The sequence below is a fragment of the Lissotriton helveticus genome, chromosome 2_1 (assembly GCF_964261635.1).
Source record: "Lissotriton helveticus chromosome 2_1, aLisHel1.1, whole genome shotgun sequence".
Lineage (NCBI taxonomy): Eukaryota > Metazoa > Chordata > Amphibia > Caudata > Salamandridae > Lissotriton > Lissotriton helveticus.
The window spans coordinates 1,877,333,491-1,877,360,535 of NC_136059.1; the positions used below are offsets into that span (position 1 = coordinate 1,877,333,491).

A 27,045-nucleotide genomic window follows, 5' to 3' on the forward strand; every position below is an offset into this window, starting at 1 on the left:
CAGTTTTCCAACTCTTGCACTTGATACCCTCCACAAATTTCTCCATCCCCATCAAGGGAAACGCATACAAATCTATTCATGCTTAGGTTTCTTCCTTACTTTCTGTTGTGACTCTTTACCAAACAAACTTTCTTCAAGTTTGTGTAAGTGTTTAGGTATAAGGGGGTCCAGTATGGACAATTCTCCATTTTCCATCTTAACTCACTCTCCTTTCAGACAACACTTCTCTCTCTCAACTTGTAGATATAAAGGGCAATTAAAAGGACGCAAGAGCATTAGGTGAAAGGCCACGACTAAAAGATGGCATTTCTCGTGACATGCAACTACTTGGTAACTCTCTGTGCCCTGTTCAGATTATGCTCAAAGGCATTCCTCTGGTAGTCACATCGCGTTCTTGTGTTAGCTCTTTCCAGTCATCTCCATGGCATCTCCTTCAAACCATGTTGTGTCATGTCTTGCATCAAAAATTTAAACGTTTTCCAGCTTTAGCGCAGAGGAAACCTAATATTTATTAAAGACATTAAGGTGAAAATAAACCCTGTCCACACTCCCAGAGGGTTATCAAGATTCTTTAACAGCATCTGTTTAGCTCCCTTGTTTTTTAGCTGCCTTTCACTGTTTCTCTGCATATCCTCCTCATGTTTCTCCATACTTGTAGTTCTACCACCTTCTGTCTTGACACAGCAGTCAGCAACTATGCTCCTTGCTCCTGTTATGGCACCACAATTTCAGACTGCCCATTGCCTGATGTGTGACCTTTCCTGCACTGACTCCCCCATGACTACTTTCCGTGGTAAGTCATACTATCCGGGCTAAGCAGACCATTTCCTGCTTGGAAAAGGTAGGCATCCTTCACATGGCTAACCTACCTTGGTGTCCAATGACGTTTCTCCATAATAGTTTGCTTTATTTCAATATTCTGACATCAGGAACTGTCTACCCTAGTTATTCACAACAGAGACATATGGTATTGTTTCAAAATATGGTATTCAAGCTCATCTGAGGATCCGCTCTATTCCTTTCCAAGTATCCAGTCTTTGTTTTCTTAACATTCTCCCTCAGCCGTGCCATACATTTTGGCAGCTGTCTCCCTTGCACCTTTTGTTATGTTTTCTTGCAAACATGTATCTATGTTTTATTTGTGGTAGCTCTCTTTGTGGCCTTTCTCATGCCATGTGTTTAGATAGGCCTCAGAGAAGGAACACCACCATTTTATATGTTAACGTTTAAAGTTCTTAAAGGCGGACTCTTGACACACATTCGCTTACATGCCCATATGGGATAATATTCTCTGCAATGGATTTGCTTACATTTACACTCATTATCAGGGCCTTGAACATTCTGTTCAAGGTTTAAGTGCACTGCTGTAATGTTGATGTTTGTAGTTGTCCACTCAACGACATCCCGGCAAAGTGTAGAATCAATAATGGTGGCCTGACTAGAGCTCTGGCATAGTAACATGGGTGAAGTTTATTATATAAACACCACCAATCCTTAGTTAAGACAGAGGAGCATTTTGCTGTCACTGTCGAGGTTGCCCATGCATGAATTCCAGCCCAGCTGAATCCTGTCTACCCTCCTGAGAAGGACAATGGCCTGCTCTGCACGAGGACAGGCTCCCAGATGAAACATACCCACAGATAACTGGAGTGTTCGATCACCCTAGGGTATTCTTGTAGCTTCATACCCCCCAAGTCCACTAGGTTAGGAAGCGCTGGATAGGATTATCGATAAGATTATACATGTATGCATATAATCAATGTAACAGCACAATGCCCTGGTTGAATTATTTATCTTTTTTACCATTCCAGTAATTCTGATTACTCGGTTATGTTTCCTTCTATTAATCATTGCAGCACACATATTTTAGAGAAGAATCCTATTGCTTCAATAAATGATTGAAATGCCAATTCAAGTATTTCTTGTGTCTCCCTTTGGGCAAGTATGTGTTATTACCGAAAGGGACTGATCTGTTTCCACATTCTCCTTGGGGACTCAGCGCTGTAATGCTTTGAGGTTGCATATACCATCCGTTATCTTGTAAGGTTACAGGTCCAGATGGTGCACTGTGAGAAAGCCAGGTCTAAGGTCAACATATCCTGATGGGGGGAGTGGACTCGGTCCCACACAGTTTTGACGTTTATGTTGTCAAAACACACAGTTCTACTGATATGGTATGAACCGTACGACATGGAGCTACCAACGTTCTAGCTTGGGTACCAATTTAATGGGTCTCCTGTTGGCCCAGTCTATGGATGGTTGATGTTTCTAGCTTGGTGGATGGTTTTCCCCTTTGTCCCATGCAAACTGAAATGCCTGTTCACACATGATGTTTTCTGGCTTCAATACCTTTTGCGTTACGGCCCTTTGATTGGATACTTTTCCCTTCCTGTTACGGGGATTCGAGATCTTTGCAGGCTGCGCTCTAGTCTCCACGTTGGTTTGAGGCTACCATTTGCAGTAGAGGTCTTACCTAGGATTGCAGGCTAAAGAAAACTTGAACTAAGAAGCTGTTGTTCTAGGAATTAGTGAAGCAACCTGAACTCCTGAGAAACGAAGGCAGGTCAAAGAAGTTTACGCAACAATTCCCATCAATCTGTACATGTACAATTAAACATAGTAGAAGTATTAATTTGGGGATGCATAATTGTTCTCATCATACTCTCTATCAGTCAGACCTTGTACCTGGCTAGCATTCTTGCCCTTGTAATCACTTTTGCATTCCTCCTACCATGACATTTCATATTCTGTTTCAAAAACAAGTTTAGGAAATAGTTAGTAATTTAACTGTAACACTTAGCAAAGGTGTTTGCCTCAGTTATAGAACAATGTTCAGATATTTGTCTGCGATTAATGCATTATTCCTCAATTTTGTCATAACATGAATAAGAGCTAATTTGCCATTTGTTATATACAAAACTCCCATTTACATAATTATGATAAACAGAATAAACAAATTGAACGTACGTGGTCTCCTGTGCCTGCAAGATGAATGCACACTGGTCGATATTTACTCTTCCACTCCTTAGGCACAATGAACTGAAACCTTCCGTAAAAAACATACAAATATAAACAAAACTAAATTCACTAACAACCATAAGCAGCTCAAAAGCTCACACTCTGATAGACACATAAATCAACTTTCAAGAAAGAAACGTAGCAGTACACCACATCAAATAACACAAAATTAATAAGAGTGAAACACCCCAATCAAGCACATAAGCTTTCAATCAAGCACATAAGCTTTGAGTGGTTCTTGACTTTATTTTCATTTTCTTAAAAATTGGCAGCAGGTGCTTGTGGTGTGTGCACACATTTTAAAATACTCTTGAGAACTGTATCTTTGGGAACACAGGTTAGGTGCGGGCATCCTGGTTGGCTGCAGTTTTTGTCTTTACATAAATCAACTTTGTACGATATGCCAGATAAGAAATACAAAATAATATATCTCATAATCTACTACGGTCAGCTGCCATGCCCTAAATGCTGCCCCAATCACCTGCACTGCGATCTGCTAATCCCATTTTCTCCCAGACATCTCGACTCTGCTAGGGGAGGGCATCTCTTTCAAATCTTACTCAATATTCTGCTGAATGTTATCTGCACTCCCACAAGATGCATCCAAGGAATAACGGCCACCAAAAGTGTGTGTGTGGTATAGTTTACATAGTAGAGACGTGTTGCAAGGAAGCAGCTAATACTGCATCGCTTCACACAACATGAGAGCTGTTGAATAAATTGTAGTTTGGTGAATATTCGTTAATTACACTATAATTCAGATACTTGCAGATTTCATAGAAATAATTGCCACTCACAAGATGGAATCTTAAACATCAATATCTTTTTGTGGCTCACTAAAGAACTGATGGAACATCTATGTTGAGAAATTCTTACTTTCTCAAGTTGTGAAAACAGAATCAAATCCAGATTTCTATCTCTAAACAAACTATGAATGAGATAAAAGAAACTGGTCACAAGAACAATTAGCTGAGATAATGAAATGAACTGAAAAATATAATGAAAAATATAAAAAATTTAATTGTCATTTTTTTTTAATGGCAAACTAATATTCTTACCTTGCAAATTCACCTGCAGCAGGTCACAACCCGGCCCACAGGTTTACACTTTACAGAGGTATTCCAAGTATAATTGAGAATGCAGTACAGTCAAGATGTCGGATTAATGCAAAATCATCTGCAGCATGCCATAAACATACCACAATTTTACACTTTAGTTCTGGTACCCCATCATCTGACTGATACAGAGAATAAGCAAGAGGTCAGTTTAATTCTATGTGAAATGACCCAATTGCTCACCTTGCCGTAACACATTCTGAAGGCATGACACCTGGAACATAGTGTGAGAGGGGAGAAATAAAGTGCCCATCAAGGATTTTGCAGTCATTCTGCTCTTCCACCTAAAATTGAAAAGAAAAGTCTGATTCAGATTTGAAACTTTCAGATCTGGTTGATACCCCAACACCCCACCACTGTTTGAGAAAGGTAGTCAAACACTGTGCAATGTAAACCACAATCAGTTTAATTCATTCATTTTACATTTGCAGTGAAATGAGAGGCTTATTCAACAACCCATCAAGATATTTAGATTGGTAGCCTACCACAACATATCAGTATGCAATCAGCTTTAAGCAAAATAGGTTGGTTGTTGAGATGGTGGAATACAATTTCACTATTATCTTGTTCAATCAATAATTGGACAACAGCTAACTTCCGGAGTCAACCAACTTGCAAAACAAAGGCTTCTGCAAAATGCTTTGTCACTAGAACCACCAACATACTATACATTTATGGAAATGTGTGAACCATGGCAAGACACTGTGAGGAAATGTAGATGACTGTAAAAACCCTAACTTCAAGTCCATTTCCTAGAACATAAAATTCCTATACTCATTTTCACTAATTTGCAGCATTTTTTAAATCTCCAAGTAACTGAAAGGCAGGAGTTAAAATAAAGGTGGCAAAAGAGAAGAACTGGCATTACCTTGTCAATGTATACTGGATAATCATCTGGAACTAGATATTTGCACTTTTCTCGGTCACCAATAATCTTTCTAAAAGCAAACAATCTACAAGTGATATAAAACAAATAAAGTATTGTTAAATTGCATTCTGTCTATATGAACATGTTAAGTATCTCCACTACGCAATGATGAATATCAAAAACTAAATCCAACAGTGCAGATTTATTCTTTGCTAGGCAAAGTCTATAAGGAACAGAAAAATGTAAGGGAATAAACAAATTGTTTCTTTTCCAAATGTTATAAATGTGCCAGGCTGTTCTGAAGATACCCCACATGGTGTTTTCAAATACCTTAACTGCGAAAGAAAGAATATTACTAGAATGTACAATATAAAGTTGGGTGCTTAGGTACAAAAAGCAAAATTTACCTATGAATCTGTCTTTGTTTAGCACACTCAGGGCCATATGTAGGAAGCCAAATTGCGATCGCAAATGCTGAAATTTGCAGAATTTCAGCGTGTGCAATCACAATTTGGGCAGTGTGCTATGTAGCACACAAAAACCCACACGCAAATAAGGAATCGCAAAATTTGCGATTCCTTATTTTGCAAATGCATGGAAGGAGTCCCAAATTGAGATTCCTTAAATGCAATGTAGGAAGCACCCAAGTTGTGCGATTTTGGCTTAAGGAATCGCAAATTGCCACCAACTTCAGGTTGTGGCAATTTGCGATTTCTTTGAAAAAGGCACTTTTTCGCATTTTTCAAAGTGCCATGCGGCGCATATACATGCACTTAGCGCATGTATGTGCGCCACATGTGCACACGTTTATTTCAAGGGTGCCCTATTGACACCCTTGCAACCTTGAAATTGCATTCTCAATTTGCGATTCTCTAACTGAGAATCGCAAATTGAGAGAGAATGTCTTCTAATTAATTCCTATGGGCCTTCTAGCCCATAGGAATGAATGGCAAGCTATTCCTTTCTGTGAATCTCAATTTGCGATTTGCAAATAAGGAATACGTGGGATTCGCAAAATGTTTTGCTAATCCTACCTACATTGCGTTTTGCGATTCTCTAATTGAGATTCCCTAAAAATCGCAATTTGAGAATCGCAAAACACGTTCTACCTACATATGGCCCTTAGTGGGCAGAAAGGAAAATGAATGCTAAACAGAGCATGGAAGGGGTGTAATGAGGCGAGCAATTTAATGCAACATACCCCCACAACATTAGAAAATTCAAGACCTTTCAACACATAAGCACTGAACCCTTCATAAAAATCACACATACTTGAATCATACATATTCTAGAGGCATATATCTGTCCATGACAGTAAGTGGACAATATTAACCAGAAGATACATAGATGAATAACCAATACAGGTTTAGCGTTACAAATAAGAAAATAATTATAGCAGGATAGGACTGCACAAATGCAAAAGAGAGAAGATTTAAAAAAACATATGTATGACACCAAGGGCCTTTGGAGTACAAACAGTATAGGATGCTATAGTGAGAGAATAAAGGGCTTAGCAATGATGTTAGGGTTTAGCAGTAAGGAGATTTGAACATGGCACCACCATGACAACCACATTACAAATACTGCTGACTTTCAGTGCAAACCTACTCACATCTATGGGGCACTGCTCTGTGTGATCAGTAAGGACCACAACAACAAAAAGTGAACACCAAGGTAAAATTGTGATATGTGGCCAACCTCCAAATGCCACCTGGTTAACATCTGTGGAAGACCTCCGCTCACGAACCCTCATGGATCTTCAGCCCAGGGTTTAAAAATTCTACAGTAGAACCAAGATGAGGGGGTACATTTCCAATGTAACACCAAAGCAACCACGGAACACAACCCCTTACCTGTTTTAAAAGCTACGTGGCCAGACCAAAGCATGTAGTCACAACGTATTGAAAGTTGGACAGGAGAGTAGCCAGTCATTTCTGGGTACATGGCTAGCAACTATTAGTCAAACATGAAAAACTCGGGGACAATTATGGGCCATTTACTACTCATGTTCCTATGAAATGTTTCTTCTTTCTTACCATTATAGCTCCTAACCTTTAAAAACGTTCTACAGTAATTTCCCACGTTTTTGTTCGTATGTATTGTGTGCATTCTGATTGAAGACTGCATTTCGCCATGCAGGTACGATTCAGTTTAATTCAATGTAAAATCCTACTTACAATATATTACACTAAAGACACTACTGCATAAGGTCGTTAGGTAGAGAGCGATGAATTCCTGCATGCTTGTGGCCAGAGAGGGTCTTTCCTGCACACACTACATCAATGCCCCAGGATCCGAGCTCTTTGGAAGGGTGTGAAAGCACAGTTGGAAACGGCGATTGGATACACCAATTGCACTTCAGGTTTCGTTGATGTTGCTGGGGGCTTGGGGCTTGGGGAACCTCATTTCTCAACTCCCATTAGAAGAGCCTAGGGAATTTGGGATTTTTTTTGCGAAACAAGAGATTGCATGCAAATGGGGGGGTGGGGCTGTGAACACACGATTACCATATTTGAATCGGGAGATGGATGTTTATTGTGGAAGGGAAAAATTGGTCTACGAGTCCTGGGTTTGCCCAAGGAAATTCGCAAAGGTGTGGGGGAGGATGGACCACAGGAGAATTGAGAGGGGAAACCATGGAATCTGGCGGTGGCCTTCTAACAGACAGTGGACGAGGGGGCGTTATTAAGGGGTTGGAATTTTAGATGGTGTACCGAATTGCCTCAACCTGCGGTTCTGAAGTACCTTTGTGGTACCTAGGGTAATATTTTTTCCTATCATGGTGGGGGGGGCCTTAGGGGGTAGAAGGTCATCACTACATGTTTTTGTGTGTTATTGTTCGATTACATGTACCTAAAAATCAATAAATATATTTAACAAAAAAGAAAACTGCATTTCGGTGGCATAGGTTCCCAGCCAACCAAGAAGCCTCCATTTGCCTTACAAAGCGAACAGAGCGCTGAGGTCTGACCAGAGGTGTTTGCTCCAGGTCCCGAGAGTAAAAAGATCACGCACGGGCGGGAGGCGATTTTCTGTGCACACAGTAACGCTCTGGAACTCCCTCCCCTTAAAACTTCGTGCTGAGACCTGTACCCTGCGTTTTCGCAAAGGTTTGAAAACACATCTGTTTCCCCTGTGAGTCGTTACTATTATTTCATGGTCCCACGGTTGATGCACTGTTCATAGCGCCGGGATGCCTCAGGGTAGCTGTGCGCTATATAAGTTTTAATAATAATAATAATAATAATAATAATAATAATAATAATTTAGAAGTATGTACAACAGAATGCATTTAAAAATGAATACATAAAAATGCATCCATTCATGAATTACCAGCAGACAGGACACACCATCAAGTGAGGAATCTTGTTGAGACATATTCCCCAAAGCAAAAACCTTCCAGTGTGCAGAGGCATCGGTGCCCTACACTTCAGAGATGCAGCACAACATATGCAATGCATTGCATCATAAGAGCCACACACAATACAGTAGAGTGATAGGGCACAAAGTCTCACTATATATGGACATCATATTCCAGCACAGTCGAGAATTGGGACACCGACCCATGAGTGCATAATGGTATCAGACCTCAACACAATACAGACTTGAAACAGAACGACAAATAATAATTAAAGCAGGGCAACAATATATGATCAACTATCCAGAGACACACGTATAAAACAAGGCTAAACCCTATTCCAAAAGGGAAACTGGCTTATAAACAGAAAAAAAAGAGTGGTTTCCCGTGGGTTCGTTCAAAAAATGTTATGAATATTTCTGTATGATATCCTGTAGCTAATAAACTCATAGGCTATAAGAAAGTGTTTCCATTATAACGGAGACCGAAATATTGACTTACAGGAGATGAAATACTGATTGTAGTGTGCTGAAGTAAAAAAAATGGCAAACACAGGCTTGACGAAGGAAGTCATTTATTGGAACAATATGTGGAAGTTCCACAAGAGAGAAAAGAACAGGAAGACTTTACCACCTACCAAGAAATGCGCAGCAGAATCCCTGCCCCAAATTCTACACACACACACCTTAGGTCCAGAAAGAAGCTCAATACTCCTCATTTTATATATTCGCATTCTTAATATTGCAGATCTAGAATTCCAGACAACCACTACACTGATAGACAGGGCACAAGCATAAATTGTAAACTGGTCTGGCACAGCACAATATATATGTGAATCAATGTGTACAGACACCAAAGCCTGTATTTAGATAAGAAACAGCACAAGGCACATAATCATCACTACATAGAAACATCAGAACTAATACTGTACAGAAGAGGAATAGAACTCCACACAGCACAGTAAAGATACGGTTCGGAGCCCACAGAGACAGGCGACAACAAATAAAACTGCTCACGGCACACCAGTTCACAGAGACAGGGAACAGAACACATACACAAAATGTACACTAATAACATAGCTGCACCAAGACAATGTGTGAGAAATTAATTCTGTGTCAGGACCGGCGGCTCAGATTATGCTTATCTGTTTCATTTTAATATCCAGCACCCTTAACCACACATGCAACCAAAGACTACAAATCCCATGAGCCTTTGCAATAAGTCAACAGAACAACCATAGAGTGTGTCCCATATAAACAGCATCAAGGAACAGCACTTCTTCTTTCTTCATTGCTCAGCAGCCAGATAAGTGACTTTCTTGGTGCATTATGTGAATGCGGTTTGATATTGGCATTGTTAACCCCTTGCGCGCTTCTGTCGGCCAACGGCCGTCGCGCGCACTACCGGCCCCGCCCACTCATTAAACCAGCCGCACCGCGGTGGAATTGCCCCTGCGGTAAACAGGTTAACATGGTTATTTGTTATTGGTATTGATATTGCCTTAGAAATTGTTCATTTGCCGGTGAAAGTGCCTCTCAGCGTACTTCGATAGCTTGCAGAAACCACCGGGGCATCAAGTACAAGCTAACCGAACCACGTTGTTTCACAGCAGTTCCATTACAATGTTGTACATGTCAGGCCCTCTAGGGGGGCGCATGATCCTCGGTCGCAAGGCCGCACTGCAGACAACATTCCCTGCATTTCATTCTCCACTATACGAGTGGAGTCGCAGGGGTGGTGCAAGCGCTAGAGGGCATAGGGTAAAGATAGCAAACCCACCACTTGGCATTCTTCACATTTCTAAAGGTCCTTGGCATGCGACACACTGACGCGGTGTTCCCCTTCCGTCTACAAATGGAGGGAAGACATTCCCAGTGCACACTTGCGAGACAAGACTGTTCCCTACCTGAATTCCATTCTCCTGCTCCAGATAAGCGATTCTCTACGCCGCAGAGGACCTTTTACAGGCAGCCTTATTATCTTTTGATCGGCAAACAGCTGTGTCAACAGAGAGGTTGTCAACAAGCATCAGCCAACAAGCATCAATACCAAGCATTGTCCCCAACAAATATCGCTTGTGCAAAGCTTCTTTATTGCTCATCGCTGTTTCCACACAAATATATTTAATTATTCACCTGAGCATCTATGGCAGTTGCTTTTGATAAACTGTGGGAGTTATGGCCATCCCCATCCCCGAAGAATTGGTGGATGCCATTGATGCATCCCTGGAGAGGCGGTCTCCTCAGCTTTAGCTCTCCTGACTCAGAGGATCATCGAACTGTCCAGCGCAGTATGTTACCCCCATGTGGGAAAGTCCTGAGGCTTGAGCCTCCTATTGACACTCAGGAAGCCCCTAAGGGCAAAGGCAAAGCCGGACATGCTGCCAAAGTTAAGGCGACCTCTCCCCCTTCTGACGCCGTTGAGCGGATTCGCCAAGCCTCTGTAAAGAGGCGTCTGGACGCCCTAGGTGTACAGGAAGATTTCCAGACTGGATATACCCCCGGCCTCAGGAGGACTATTCCTATTCCCATCTGGGAACCGATAACAATGCCAGAGACGACCGACACCCCTGGAGGGATTGGGGCGACAAACCAGGCCCAAGCAGACCTTGGCGACTGGAAGGTGGCACCAAGAGACCCAAGTTGAAGGACAAGGGCTAACAAGACTCCCGGGGTGTACCGGGAATGCTGAACCTGGAGGACATTTATCAACACCAATCCGCTGACTGGGTCCCTGCCTCTAGGGTAGCATGATTAGTGGCCAGCCTCATAAGGAAGCCCATGGACAGGGGGTGAGGGGACATGTGAGGGCGGATGCCCTAGACCATCCTTAGCCAGTAAAATGGCATGCACCCCTGGTATCAACCTACAAAATTGTGACATTTATTACGATGTTCAGTAAAGACCCGAAGAGGGGCCTTGACATATCCTGGCGGTCCTATCAGGATAAGGTACAGGACATCCTGGGCCCACTTGAGAAAATTCTGGATATGGCCGAAGATGCTAAATATTCCAGCCATATGATTGACCCCACTATTCTCTGAGGCTGGGCCCAACGGGCCCTGTGTTCCCTGGGCAATGCTAATTGTGCCCCATCAACTGAGCATTGCTGCTCATTATTAAACAAAATCGAACCCAGACTGAGGTAATTGGCCACCACAGAGGATGGGCTGGTGGCAAATGGGGGGGGTCTCTTCAGGGAGCCCTTCATTAAAGAGCTCTCACGCTTTGTGAACATGTTTTAGTCGCTGGTTAAAGCACAACAATCCATCCACAAGATGTTCAACCAGCAGATTTTTGGAGGGGCCGGAAGAGGTAGGGGGCGTTCCTACCGCCAGGTGCATCCTTTCAACCCACATAAATTTCAAACTGGTCCATCCATCTAGTGGCAAGATCAGAAGAAGTTTGGAGGTTTCTACCCCTGCTGAGGCCGCGGAGGGGGTCGGGGAGGTAAAGGAGCCTTCCACAGAGCCAGCAACGCACCAGGTGGCCCCACCGGTATGCAATATCCACCTTTCTCCCTACAAGGAGTGGGGGGCAGACTGCAGTGGTTCAGACAAAACTGAATGGCTGTCAAAAGAGAGCAGTGGGTGCTTTAGACAGTGACTGGGTTCCACATAGAGTTCTACGGTTCCCCCCGCCACCAACACACCAGCCCCAGGCCTTTGATCTTCAGATCAGGAAGGCATGCAGGTAGTTGACAAGAGAGGTGCCCAAACTCCTAAAGAAAGGAACGATTACCCATTCCTCTCTACACCCCAGGGGGTTCCTGAGCAGCATCCTCCTTGTAGAAAAGAGAGACAAGTGCTTCAGACCGGTGATAAATCTGAAAGATTTCAACCAGTGGGTGATGCATCACCACTTCAAAATGGAAGGCATACATCTCTTCAAAGACATTTTGTTACCCAACAATTGGCAAGTGCGATTGACCTGAAGGACACCTATCTTACTGTTCCCATTGTCCCACCCCACAGACGTTTTCTATAATTCGAGTGGGGTGGACAGATCTTCAAATTCACGTGCCTCGTTCATTCTATCCTCCGCACCATGGTGCTACGGCTGGTAATGGAATGGCTACAGGACCGAGGAGTCAACCCTGGCCGACATCCTTCTGATCCACCAGGACACATCAACGCTAGTCGCCCAACTCCAGATGACTCGATCCCTCCTTCAAGATCTGGGATTCATTGTGAATGTTCAGAAATCAGAGTTTGTCCCGGTCCAACAAATGCCCTTTCTGGGCTTCAAGATTGATACGGTGAGACAAACACTCTGATGCTTCTAATACGTCGGAAATTGTGCAAAAAGCTGGAGAAGGAGATGTTCTCACTTCGCCATCTGGCCAGAATTGTAGGTCTGCTGCCCTCATCCATACAAGTTATTTTTCCAGACCCATTGCACTACCGTGCTAATCAAAGACTGAAGGCACAACATCACAGGAAGTCTCCCTCTCTCCGGAGGCCCGTACGGAACTACAATGGTGGCTCGACTATATGCACGCCTGGAATGGCAGGGCAATATTCAGGGCAGCTCCGAATCTAGTATTAGAATCCGATGCCAGTTAGCAAGGATTGTGGCGCATGCTGTGGAGATATTACCACAGGAGGGTTGTTGTTAGAACACAAAGAAGCTCTCCACATCAATTGTTTGGAACTCCTCGCAGAGTCCTTTGCAGTGCTCAGCCTAGCCGCCAACAAAGTGTCCTGCTCCATTCTATTAAAGATGGACAACGTGTCAGCAGTGCAGTATATCATCCGCCTGTGGGGGGCACTCGATCCAAGGTCCTGGCAGATTTGGCCAGAGACTTCTGGAATCACTGCTTGAACAAGTTGCCGGTGATTACCAACCATGGAAACTCAATAAGGCCGCGGACTGGCAACCCAGACACCCAAAAGATTACCGTGTATGGAAACTAAATGCCTCATTGTTTCAGGAGATTATGGACTGGTGGGGCCCATGTCAGGTTGACCTATTTGTGTGGAGGCTTAATCATCAGCGAAAGCACTTCTTCAGTTGGTGCCTAGATTCGATGGCAAAAGCAATGGATGCTTTCCTGCAAAACCAAATTCGGGGGTATGCTTTCACTCCTTTCTCAATGATCAGCTCCTTACGGTGCTGGTCAGGCATCAGCAGGTGGAGGTGATCCTAGTAACACCGCTCTGGAAATCTCAAGTATGGCATCCAGTTCTTCTGGAACTTTCCATGGATTTTCCAATCCCACTTCAAGAGACTGCTCATCTGCTGAAGGATTCCCGGGGATACTAGCATCAACTAGTGCAGGAGGGATGTCTCCAGTTGATGGCCTGGGGGATTACAGGGGACGTTTGGAAGTCCCAGGCCTTTCGACAGATGCTTCTGCTTTCAACAGAAGAGCATGGGCCAACACGACAGTCGAGACACGGCTTGGCTTGCCACATATTGTCACGATGGTGTCTGCGAAGGGATCTTGATCCTGTGGGGACAGACATAGTGTATACCGTTATCTTCTTGTGTGAATTGGCAGGCAAAGGGTCGGTGTATCGCACTATCGATGTGTATGGAGGTCAGCAATCTCAGGGGGCATGTGCATCTCCATGGCATTCCGGTGGGGGAACATACTTTGGTCTGTCGATTTTTGAGGGGCATTAATTTGTTTTTTCCTCCCGCTCTGAAAAGTGCTCCTCCAATTCACCATGGGACGTTAATGTAGTACTGCAAATGGTTTGGTCTTGGTAGGATAACCAATACTTGTTGTGTAAACAATTAAGAGGTAAGTAGGCGATGCTGTTATGCCTCATCACTTCTAAGAGGATATCTGGTGTTCGGTCACTGGATATTACAGCTCGTATTTTTACCAAGGATGGGGTATCCTTAAATATTTCTAGCAGCATCAAGTCCAACAGCAGAGTTGTCCACTATCCGGCTTTCTCTACTCACCCCAAATTGTGTGTTGTGTGCTGCTTGAGAGTGTATGAGACCATGACTGCAGAATAACGTCCTCCGGAGACAGCCCAAATTCTTATATCTCTAAAGAAATCTTTCAAATCGGTCTCAGCAACCACTATTGCCCGCTGGGTGAGATGGGTGTTACACAAAGCTAGGGTAGATACATCAACCACCAGGGGAGCTATGTCTTCAAAGGCCTTCTCCCTGGGGGGCTGCTTGGAAGACATACTCTGAGCAGCTGATTGGTCATCAGACTCTACGTTTAGAGCCTTTTACTTTAAGCCCATTGCAAGCATGGCTGCACTGGTTGTATAATTTTGATTCATACTGACATGCTATTGCTGAATAACTGATGACAATTTTTATTTGTTAATGTTTTATCAGACTTGTTGAATGCCTTGTTAGTTTAGTATGATACTGATGAAATACTTCAAATTATGTTATCATATCGAAAGAATTTACACATCATGTTTGGTTTTTCTTAGGGACCAGAGCATAAGCAAGAATTCTGAAAGAAATGCCTTGGTCAGGATCTTTCACACGAAGAAAGAGGAAGTGCAGTTCTTTGATGCTGTTTATTTGGGACTGTCTCTATGGTTGTTCCATGGACTTATTGCAAAGACTCATGGGTTTTGTAGTCTTTGAATGCGATGTTTAGTTAAGGCTGCTGAGATAAAAGAGAGAAGCCTAATTCTCGGCTCAGTGTCCTTAATAGAATTGAAAAACTTTCCTTCACAATAGCTAAAAAAAAATATATTCAACTAGAAAAATGAAGCTTAACTTAGATTTGATTTATTTGATATAATTAGGCTGCATTAGGCCATAGTATTGAAAAGTACATGTTTAAATATTGCACACAAGCATTGCTTTTCAGAAAATTATTGAAATTCAGCTGCAGCCACAGTCTCTTTTCTCTAGCTTCATCAGCTGACGGGGTGTGTTTTAAAACATTACAAGATAATGTGCTGAATCTCTGTTGCTCTGTTTGTCATTAAAGATGTGCAGAACAGTCCACTGTAATAAATGTTGTTGCTTGTTTATTTCCTCTGAGCAACTAAATTGTGTGAGTTATTAGCCAATAAAAATCAAGTGCCAGTAGGTGCTTGTTGGAATGGATAGGAACCTAATAGTTATATTAGTTTCCTGTCCAAGTAACATTTAGTGCTGCCTTTATAGGTAATGTCATACCATGAAATTGTATGGTGTTTTGCCTGAATTATTATAAAGCTTTGAAAAACATTAGGACATTGGGAATGCCTGCTTGTTATTTAGAGAGGGCTAGATGCTGTGGGTTGGGTTTGCATTAGGGTTATTATTAATTTTTACTATTTGTCATATTGATTTGACTGCTTTATTTGTTAAAGGTACATTCTATTAGTGTTTTTATCAATTATTCATTAATTAAGTATTCCGATTGTTGCTTTCTGTGATCGTTTGAAACTGAAAATGAGATTCATTAGAGGCTAACAGCTTTTAGTGGACGTTCTGTAAGGATTACTTTGGTATTTAAATAATTCTACAGACTAAGAACTAATAGAATCCTAGTTGTGCACATTTTTCTTTAATTGTCTTGACTGAGTTTTGTCAGCACTGGATTCTCCCTTTTCCCATATTAACCCTCTTTAATGTTAAGTGGGCTATTTAATAGATAATTAGATCCTTGTGATGGAGATCCGTGAACAGGATGGACAGTTTTGCAGTTAATTCGGTCCCATGTCGGAGTCTGGCAGATAAGTGATCTGGCGGTTCTGTCAGGAAGGATTGGCAAGTAGGACTTCATGATAATGTGGTGTGTCTAGCGCGATGAGTTTTGCAATGGGGTGTGTTTGTGTTTGCTTTCATGTTGTGTGATAGTATTCTGTTTTTAACTGTCTAGTTGTGAGTGGAATAAGCTAGGGTGGAATATTGGTAGTATATTATGTGCACAGGTTAAAGGTGAACTATTCCAAGGGCAAGGGTAGGTTGTTGCTGGTCAAAGCTTATCTTGATGTGTCTCCCTTCTTAAACTGTAGTTATTATTAGTGATAATTAATCTTATGACTCCTTGTCTAATTAAATATGTTTTATAAATTAAGCTTCAGTGTGATAATAAATTGCATTGTTAATTACTGTGTATATACTTTGAATAAAAATATCAAATTAATATTAACTTTAATAACATCTTTGTTGAATATGGTCTAATATTTCGCTCCCCATAAATGTACGGAGTTATTTGAGAATATTAGTCAGTGGGGTTACTTTTTCAGACTAAGCCAGCACAAGGCCACTATCATCTACTTTGCTTAATTCATGACTATCTCAATGCGTGATTGCGTAGCACCTCGAAGTACTACTACTTCTGTGGCGAGTTTGATTTCTGTCCTGTTTACTGTTACAACTCCACAACAAAGACTTGCACAGTTTGAAGCATTGAATGAAAGGGATACTAGGGCCAATATGAAAGCACAACAGAAACTGTCGAAGTGCCAGGTTGGTAAAGCTGTTCCTGATTGGATGGAATGTGCTTGAGAGAAAAGGCATGGCATAGTGAAGCCTCAGAAACGATGGTTGTATTCTGATAGAGGATGAGGTGTTGACTGAATTGCTGACAGGGAGACAGCCACCTTATATTAAGGTTGTAGAATCAGAGTTGTCATGAGGAAGATGGCAACTCAGAATCTAGAGTATTACAGAGGAATGGAACAAAAAATGATCAGAAAGGTTCAAGATTAAAATGCAATATACAGCTTCAAAATAGACGTTTGATGAAAGGGTGTTTTTTGAAAATGTAAGCAGAAAAGCGAGCTTGTCATCCATATGGGAAGCTGGAGATAGTGGCTAGTGTATTTGGTGTGGATTTGCACAAAAGGAGGATTTGTAAGCCTTATATAATGGTGATGACAGAAGTTGAAATTTGAAAGGAGAGAATTTTACAGTTGGAAGCAAATTTAAGAAACATTGTGAAATTAATCAGAGATTGAGAGGATGTGGAAATACACAAGAGAGAATGGATTTCAAAGACACTGAAGAATGAAGCAGAGTTGTGAACAATTCTTAGTGTGATGCTGTTGAACGAGAACTGCCAGTGAGAGAAGTGCCAGGAGCCAATGGTCCAGCTTATTTGCAGCTACCCTGGTGCAAACATCATTTATAGCATTTTACGAAAGAGTTTTCAAAGCCTAGGGCGGAGCCTGAGAAAAGGTATTCAGAAGTGGATAGGATTGTTACTGTATCAAAGGTATTTTAAGAAGATTTGGATGTATTATTTTCTTTCATAGTTTCAAAGGATTTGTGGATTGAATGCAAGATAATGGTGAAGTGGTCAGATGAAGAACCGTTTAGGAGCCTGTCGCGTTATAAACGCTCTTCGCTGGCTATGGATAAATATGCCACAATTATTGAACATTTGAAGGGAATTGTTTCAACGAAACAGGTTAATTGGTAAAACAAATTATGATAATGACCAAATGCAGTACTTAGATTCAGCAGTGCTGCCAAGCAAAGTCACTTGTTGAGATTTTAGCTTATGCAATATATAGTAGTGATAATTAAGAGTCTAAAATATAAATTGACAAAGGAAAAATTGATGATGGCACAGAATTCTTCCAACAAGGAAGGCAAGGATTGATGCTTTAGGGAAGTGGTGCGCAATTGCAGGATCCTCTAAGAGTTGGAGGAAGTTTGAGGTAGAGGAAGAGGTTTTAATAACAATGTAAACAATGGTATTTTGAGGTCTGGAGCTTGTCACAAATGGGATCAAGCGGGACACTGGAAGAGAAATTGAATGGACAGCTTTAAGATAATGGGACTCAAATGGTGCCTCAAATGAACTCTATGCAACAGAATAGGTTACCTGACCTACCTTAGTCAATGGTCCCAAACCCACTGGCTCCTGTGCAGAACATGCAGCTGTTCTACAGAACTATGCCTTTGTCTCTTCAATCTCAAGTTCAGTATAGAACAGTAGAATTCCCACAGAATGTTTAGCTTCAACAAAATGCAATTCAACCTCAAGTGATTAATTACCACAATTTGCAGGTTTCTTCAGGGTTCTGAAAGAACAATGTAAGGAAGAATGACTGTGGATTAGAGTGGAGGAGCAACTGCATGCTGGATGAAGTTCTAGAGGTATACTAGAATGGCCCCTTTGTAGAAGTAGTAGTTAATGGCCATACTGTGTCATTTTTGGTTGATACTGGTGCTACCCATTCCAGAGTTAGACCAGTGGAAGTTCCTGACCTTCCCTTCCAGGGGCAAAGACGTCCAAGTAGCAGACATTTCAAATAAACAAGTTAAAAAAATAGGCTCAGCTGTAAATTAACATTAGTGAAAATAGTCCAGTAGATCTATTGGGTAGAGATGTGTTTCGCATAATTTATAGTACACCGGATGGAGTCTACATTCTAACAAAAGACTCCGTCGTAGAGTTCAAGATAAAATGAGTGGCTATGAGAAATGGTATATTTCCAGTTCTCACAAAAGAGAACACACCGCCTGATTTAAGACAGGCGGTGGGTGAAAAGAGGTTTGGAATTTTAATGGAAAATATGTTGGGCGCATTAGATGTGCAAAGGCAGTGCAGATTACCATGAAGACAGATGCAGTGGATCCACACGTTCCTCAATATAAACTTTATCGTGAAGCAGAGGAAGAGATTACACCTGTGATTGAAAAGATGGTGCAGCAGGGCATCTTGTACGAAGCTTTGGAAAGTAATGCTCCTCCACTGGGATTGTGAAAAACCAAAGGGAAGTGGAGGACAGTAAAAGATCTTAGAAAGATTCATGAGATAGGACTTCCATGTTGTACCGTGGTACCGAATCCAGCAGTGATTTGGTTTCATATTCCGGCAAATGCAGAGTGGTTCACAGTAATCGATTTGTGTTTTGCACTTTTCTCCATTTATCTCCAAGAGGCTAGCCAAGTATCTTTTAGTGCTCAGATTTAAAGATAAGGTATTCATTTGGGCACAAATCCCATAAGGGTATACAGAGTCACCTATTTTTTTCCTGTTGAACGGTAAAAAAGGTATTCTGTTAAGTTAGCCTCTACTCCTCTTCCATTTTGTCAACCAGCCCCCATTTTTGTGTTGCTGCGGGGACTTTTTATAAAGTCAGAAGTTACATGTTCACTGAAAGCTGGTTGTAATGATAATACTCGCGTGTCAGAGTAAGCAGCCCTGCCCTACCGAAGGGTCTATGTGCACAGATGTCTAATCTGTTAGTCCACAAGCGCCTGTAACCTCCCTTGTCTATCTACAAAGATGACATGGGTTGGGGTTTATCAGGATTCAACAGTTCAGCATGTAAACATTGTGTAGAAGGTTGCGTAAGGGGTTGTGTAAGCGTTATGTAAAAATGCTAAAGAGGGTTATAGAAAGTGTGATGTAACCATGACAAAGGGGTTTTTGGTGAATTCCTATGGTACCCAAAATGTATAAAAGGCAGGTTTGGAAATGTTCTAGTTCGTTCCCTCTCAGGCTCTTGTAGTGTCTGTATGACAGCCATCTCATGCGATATAATAAACTTATGTTTCATTCCACTTCAGTGATGGTCCTCATTTTGTGAACCCGTAGACTAAAGGGTGTCCCTGCACAAGTGAGACTGATAGGAATCTCACTTATGGACTCTTTTGAGAGTTACCTGCGAGTCAGATTTGGTGCAATACATTGATGATTGCAGATAAAACAAAAGAGGGATGTAAGTTGGACACCACTGCATGCTTTATCATCTAGCTCATAAATAGGCACAAGACGACCTACAAAGTTGCAGTATTGCCGCACAGATGTTATCATCTAGAACAGCAGATTCAAAAAGGAGTTCGAATGGGGCCCAAAGATCGCATTTCTGTGATTCGGAGAAACAGAATAACACACACAGAAGTAATGGATGGTTTCCTATCAGTGTCAATGAGTTCTCCACTTTTCCTTAATTACAAAACATTTACAGAGATCGACACCTAATGGTGTGACAGATCCAGTACCCTGGGATGAACAATATATGTAAGCCTTCCAGGAGCTGAGACATGCTTTGTGTACATCAGCCCCTCTATGAATGCCAGATTTTAAAACAAAGAGTTTTATTTATTTTGTCATAAAAAGAAGGATGCTTACTTTCGTTTTGCACAACAACATGCCAATAGGAAAAGACCTGTTGCTCATTTTTCCAAAATGCTAGAGCCAATTGCTGCTGCTTTGCCTGGGTGCTTGAGATCAGTAGCAACTATGTATATTGTCATTTCTCAGAATGATTCACTTGTCATGGATCACATGGTAATTGCATTAGTGCCACATTCAGTGGAGACCCTTCTGACCCGAACTAGAACTCTACATATGACAAATGCAAAATTAACAATTCTAGAACCAAAAGGCTCAAATAAAAAGATGTGCCATTTAAAATCCTGCAACTCTTTTGCCACTTCCAAAAGATGACAATGAGGAGAACATTCAGGAAGATCATGAGTACCTTGATGTAACAACATTGTTTGCTAAGCCAAGAGCAAATTTTCAAGATGTATCATTCGAGTGGACTGATTTGGTTTTATTTGTGGACGGCTCATGCTGTAGAAACGTCCAAGGAAATTTATAAGCAGCCGATTTAGTTTGTAAATTGGAAACAAAAATCTGAAGAATCTGAGACTGCTTTTGTTTGAGTGTCAATACAAACATTAGACGAATTGAGACATTTACAAAGGAGATGCCAGATGAAGAGAACAAAACTGAGAAATTGTAAGATGTAAACAGGATGAAGAAACCATTAGGAAAAAGGCAGATGGGAGGTATGAGGAGTTGGGGGGATCCGGCTCCCCCGAGAAACCTTATCCAGGGAATGGAGGTAATCATACCGAGATTGAGCACTTACTAAAGATCTCCTTCACAACTGGCATAGTGCCCCCGAAGTGGAGCATGCTACCGTAAAACCTCTTAAAAAACCTTCATCGAAGCCATCTCTACCTGAACATTTCCGGCCCATTTCGCTCCTCCCTTTTTTCTCTAAAGTAGTGGAGAAACATATCAATGCTCAACTGATTCGTTTCATGGATTCAAACAACCTACTTTACGATTCACACTCAGGATTTTGTGCCTAATACAGCACACAATCAGCCTTACTGTAGGCCTCTGAGTCTTTCAAAATCTGTGCTGATCGCGGCCAAATGACCGCCCTGATCATGTTGAACCTTAGTGCAGCATTTTATACCGTCTTTTGCTAGAGTGCCTTGAAAGCTACTGTATCAGGGGCCTAGACTCAAAGTGGCTGGCCTCCTTTCTTTGTGATCGCACAGTTCAAATTGTGCAGACTCCCTTCGCCTCTGAACTTCTTTCCCTAGCTCAGGGGAGCCTCAAGGCTCGATTTTGAGCCCTACGTTGTTCAATCTCTAGAAGCGCCCCCTGGCAGATGTCATCAAGAAAACACAATGTCACCATGGTGTCCAATGCTGATGATACGCAGCATATTGTCACACTCGCCCAGGAGGAGGAAGGAGCTGCACCCAATTTCTGATCCTGCCTGAGGGATCTCACAGAATGGATGAACATGAGCTGCCTTAAGCTGAATGCTAATAAACCTGAGGTATTCTTTGTCGGGAAAACTTCAGTTTGGTCCTTATCATGGTGGCCAACAGAACGTGGCCCAACTCCAGATCCCAAACCCAAAGTAAAAAAAACCTAGGCTTCCTGTTTGACTCCAATCTTACCTTTGAGAGCCAAGTTTCCTGTGAAACGGGAAAATGTTTTGCCACTCATAAAATTCTGACCAAAATGATGGCTCTTCTGCCTATATCGACCAGGAAAACTGTTGTCCAAACTCTTGTCATGCCCTAACTGGACAACAGTAACATACTTTACATTGGAGCCACTTGGGGCAGATTGAATAGACTTTAGAGTGAAGAATGCTGTAGCACGCCTTCTGCTGAAACTCCAGAGGCGTGCACCAGTCAGCCCAGCCCTGGACAATCTTCACTGGTTACCTTTGAGGAAAAGAATCTTCTTTAAGGCTAAGTGATTTTACCACGGGATCCTTAATGACAAAGGCCCTTGTTATCTTTTCCCACTCCCCAAACCCTACCAACCCAGTAGGCAACAACGATCATCAGAATCCATGCTGGCAACAGTGCTGGCAACAGTGCCCGTCATAAAAAGAACCCATCTGAGTGGCTCTTCCTTTATCTTTCGAGCATCTAAACTGTGGAACACTCTACCTCTCCAACGGAAACAAGAACCCATTGGGAAGAGTTTAGGAAGAAACTTAAAACTTGGTTGTTTAGACTCTAACCTCATTGGTTTCTTTTTTAACCTTACCTTACTGGTCAGGTTCCGGTTCCCCTTTCTCCTCCTATCATCACTATGGTGGTTACTGCAATCCTAGTTCAGGGACGCTCCATTCGGAGCAACTGCGCGCTTTAAAAATTTATAACCTAACATTTGGCTTGCCAAATTCCCTGCTATGGCAGATGGTAAATGTTAGACCGGTCAGCCTTAGGATGGTTTACCCCAAAAGTTCTGCCTTCACCCTTGCTATTTTTCTGAATTCGTTTTTGTTGGCCTTAGTGCTCTGTGCACTTTACGACTGCTAACCAGTGCTAAACTTCTTGTGCTCACTCCTTACAATTTGGTAACATTTTTCTACACTGGATTGGCATATTTAATTTACTTATTAAAGTGGCATACCATATACCCAGAGGATAAATTAAATGCTAGTAGTGGGCTGAAGCACTTATTGTGCTACCCACTTAAGTATCATTTTAAAACACATCCCAGGCCTACCATTGCACCCTGCCAGCAGTTTTAAACAACCAATGTGACTTCCCAAGCACAAAACTCACCTTTAATTACATATAAATCATCCCTACGGTAGACCCTAAACAGCCCATAGGGTGCGGTCTATTACAATTAAAAAGTTGGGCGTGTAATTTCAAGTTTTACAAGTCCTGGTAGTGAAAAACTCACAAATGTGTTTTTCATTACTATAAGGCCTACTTCTCCAATGGGATAACATTGGGTTACCTTATTACATTTAACAAGTGCTAGCTTTTTATTGGAAGCAGCTAAGAAAGTCAAGCTTGGTGTCTGAGGACATGTAATTTAAAACTCTCTTTAATGGTAAAGTTTTATTTTAAGTCGCATTTCTAAAAATGCCACTTTTAGAAAAGGTGGTATGTTTGTGGCCTAGCTATTTGGTGCCTGCCGCCTTTTTCTGGGTCACAAGACTAGGTGTGGGCGGCAGTCGGCCTTTGTATATTCCTCCCAGAGAGCCACACAATAAAGAGACTATGGGTGTCTGAATGGGCCATCTAAGGCAGAATGGAGGAGCCGGATCTGTGAGCAGCCCCACTTGCACTTCAATGAACTCTGCCTCTTACGCACACAAAGAACTTCACACTTTCCATTTGTCTCTGTAGCCAGGCTGCCCCGGACAGGGAGGCAGGACGTTCAAGACAGTTCAAGGGTGGGGGGGGGGGGGGGGTGGGGGGTCTCCAGACGTTTCTTCTACTTCAAAGTGGGCATGAGGTATACTTTGATGCTGCCCTGCAGCTCCAGCCCTGCCCTAAATCTTGAATCCACGTATTCTAGAGTATCTCAAAGGGCTAGTTGTTTGGCCTCCTGATCAGAGCCTTAGAGACAGATAAGTCTCTACGAATATTGATCCCGCACCTGGACCCGGCCTTGTAATGTAAATGTTTGTATTTTATATAGCGCACTTCTACCCGGAGGCCTCGTAGCGCTGTATTCATACCGCTGCGGAACCCATCCTGGCTTTCCTATGAAATGTCCACTCCTGGGCACCCCCAAGGTGAAGCCAGGCATCCACAGCGCTGCTGGGGCCGTTGTGGAGATTAAGCAAGCTATTGCCCAGAGTCACAGAGTGGGACCCATGATTAGACTAGGCACCGAGGCGAGAATTATCAGGTCCGGGGAAATTGAGCCCAAGACCCGCCGAGGCGGGAATCGAACCCTGGTCCCGGGCCAGACCTCAGCATCAGGGTCTGCCGCTCTAACCATTGAGCCACACTTCTCCACCGCCTTAGCGAGTCCTGACCCCTATAAGTGCTTCCTCTCTAGTCACGGACTCTTCAAAGTGGTGCTAAAAATACCCAGACAACCCAAATCCAAAACTGGGAACATTTCTGCCAAAAAGTGCTTTGAGAACAGAGAGGAAACCAGGACATTCCTGCTCGTTGATCTGCCCAAGGTGTATCACCGGTCGGTCTGACATCACTACAACTCCCAATACGCTCTTCTCCGCAGCAGCAAATCCTGTTCAGCGGGTCCTCGCAGAAGGGGCATCCGGCCTCGTGGAGGCCCATTGGCAATACCTTGCAGCTTTGTCTTGCTGAAGATTTTCGACTTCCAAAAAAGAGACTTAATCCAAACAATTTTCACTGTAACTTCCTCCAACAGCTCCCCGATGATGACACCTCCTTCTCCTCAGACAATGCCAGCTGCCTCGCCCCGCTGACCTTTACCTTCTTAGACATTTTTACCTGAAATTTCTTCCAACTCCAAATGTAAGCAGAGACTGGGCCCAATCCCCTTTGTGGATCGAACCTTGGTTCATTATAGTTGGCCATAACTTTTGACTTTGCCCCAACTTGTGCGACTAGATTTCAGCAGTTGGGCACTAGTTTTCATTTTAAACTTTAAAATCCATAACTCCAGTTCTACTAATTGGGATTTTGACATTTTGGTGTCAAATAATTTATTTAAATGTACTCTAAGTTCAATCTGATTGCTTTTGTTCAAACTACCAGAGGGATAAGCACAGGGTAATTTAGTGACTGTTTGTGGTTCACCCTGACAGGGATTTGGGCTGTTGCTTGAGAAGGGCTCACACCCGCCTCAACCAACAACCCAAGTTATCACAGTAAGACATTTTGATAGACCTACACATGTGGGATGGTGAGTCTGTTAATACTTATTGGATTAATTCTCATTTCAGAACAGCTGCGGGGATTGCGGTCAGAAATGTATAGCGTGCCAGAAAAATATGGAAACAAAAATGTGTGTTACAATGAACCATGTCGGGAAAACAATAGGTCCCTTTACTACGCTACAAACTGATTTTGTAGAGATGCCACCATGAAATGGTTAGAGGTACATATTAGTTATAATCTGCCTGTTTTCAAAATGGACTGAGGCACATCCAGCAAAGTCGTGTGATGCACTAATTGTAGTAAAATGTTTTTGGGAGTGAGTTGATCTCTAGATTTGGAATGCAAACATCTATTAGGTCAGGCAAGGGCGGACTTTTTAAGAATGAGACCAGGAGAGTTTTGCATGCAGCACTGAGTAATGATCAGATGTTCCATTGTAGATTTCATCCAGAAGCATCAGGAGTAGTTGATACAATTGATCGGTTAAAAATAAACGTGCAAAACTTTTATTTCAACTTCTCTGAAATGGCCAGATGCACTTAATTTGGTATTGTTAAACTCCTAATAAGAAAACAGGATTGAGGGCCTATGAGATGCTCATTGTGAGGTCTATGAGACTTCATGGAATCGCTTCTGCAGCTCAAATTAATTTTACTGATGATTTGATCTTGGATAGATGCAGGAGCCTAGCTGACACTAGCTCGCTCTCTCTCTCTCTCTCTCAACAGGGGCAACTTACTACACCTTCTGCACCTAGAGTTATATCAGGATCTGGAACCAGGTGATTGGGTCCTGATAAAGAAACATGCAAGGAGAAATTGTCATGAAACACGCTGGAAGGGCCCCTAGCAGGTGATCTTGGTGAGGAACACTGCTGTGAAGTGTAGAGGTTTGCTGTATTTGATCTACGCATTTCTCAGAGAGTGGGTGCTGCTGATGAAAAGACGATAAAACAAGCCATTAAAATCGTTTAATACTTGGCTCCAGTGGTGGGAGAATACAAATTTGAGCACACCAAAAAGTAGCAAATCAAGCAGAAGCAAATCAATATGGAAGCTTGAATTAAGCGGATTAACCTGAAGCTCACTGGTCTGAAAGTGAGAGAAAAATAGAGCAGTACAAGAAGATCCTGAATAAACGGGTGTGATATTAGCGGAGACAGTCAAAAGTGGCATTGACAAAGAGATCGAAGTGAACACTGGAGACTCAGAGGGAGGAATAACAATAAGTAGCACAAGGGAGAGGGTTTCAAACAAGAGGTGCATAGCTTCTGAATGGGCATACCTGACAAACATTGAATCGGATAGAAGAAACAAGAAGTTAAAGGTTTTTGATTAGAAGATTCCCAAGAGGCACTCTGGAGTAGTAACTGTCTGAGAAATGATCAATGCTGAATATGTTCCAGATGAACAAGTGAACAGTGGTCTTCTGAAAGACTTTTCTTTATAGAATTTTTATTTTCGATAAGTTAGTTTTTTAAAACCTAACCACTGATTACATTTTGGACTTTGCAATTTTTGCATTTGAAGATCACATTTTGAAAAGAAATTAACACATTTTCTTCTATTCTTTGCAGTCAAAGAAAAGAGAAGATATGCATGGCTTTCCAATAAATGATAGCAATTCTTATTTCTGCTGCGCTTATTGGTGTCTTAGTTCATATATACTCTCCTGATTGGTATTCCCCAAACACTACTAGTAGCGCAATATATCTGAATACTACCAAGCTTCACAATTTACAACATAGCAATAGCTAAGATAAAGATTTTGAATAGAATTATTTTATCGATTTTTTGAAAAATAATAGACATAATGAATGTCTGGTTGTTGAATTTGTACCCACTTCCCACATCTGCTTCAGAAGGTGCGACTCATACGCAGTTACCTATGTCAAATGTATTTTCATAATTTGTA

At 42.1% G+C, this 27,045-nt stretch overlaps 1 protein-coding gene across 2 annotated transcripts in view; it reads right to left on the reverse strand.

The window, feature by feature from the left end:
• ABHD18 (abhydrolase domain containing 18) overlaps positions 1 to 27,045 on the reverse strand; it is a 176,740-nt gene that overhangs the window by 128,615 nt on the left and 21,080 nt on the right. For both annotated transcript variants that reach the window (XM_078676794.1, XM_078676795.1), the window contains exons 3-5: positions 5,002 to 5,086; positions 4,317 to 4,417; positions 2,968 to 3,046 (exon numbers count right to left, since the gene is read on the reverse strand). In XM_078676794.1, the coding sequence (XP_078532920.1) occupies positions 2,968 to 3,046; positions 4,317 to 4,417; positions 5,002 to 5,086 (265 nt within the window). The remainder of the gene's footprint in view (positions 1 to 2,967; positions 3,047 to 4,316; positions 4,418 to 5,001; positions 5,087 to 27,045) is intronic.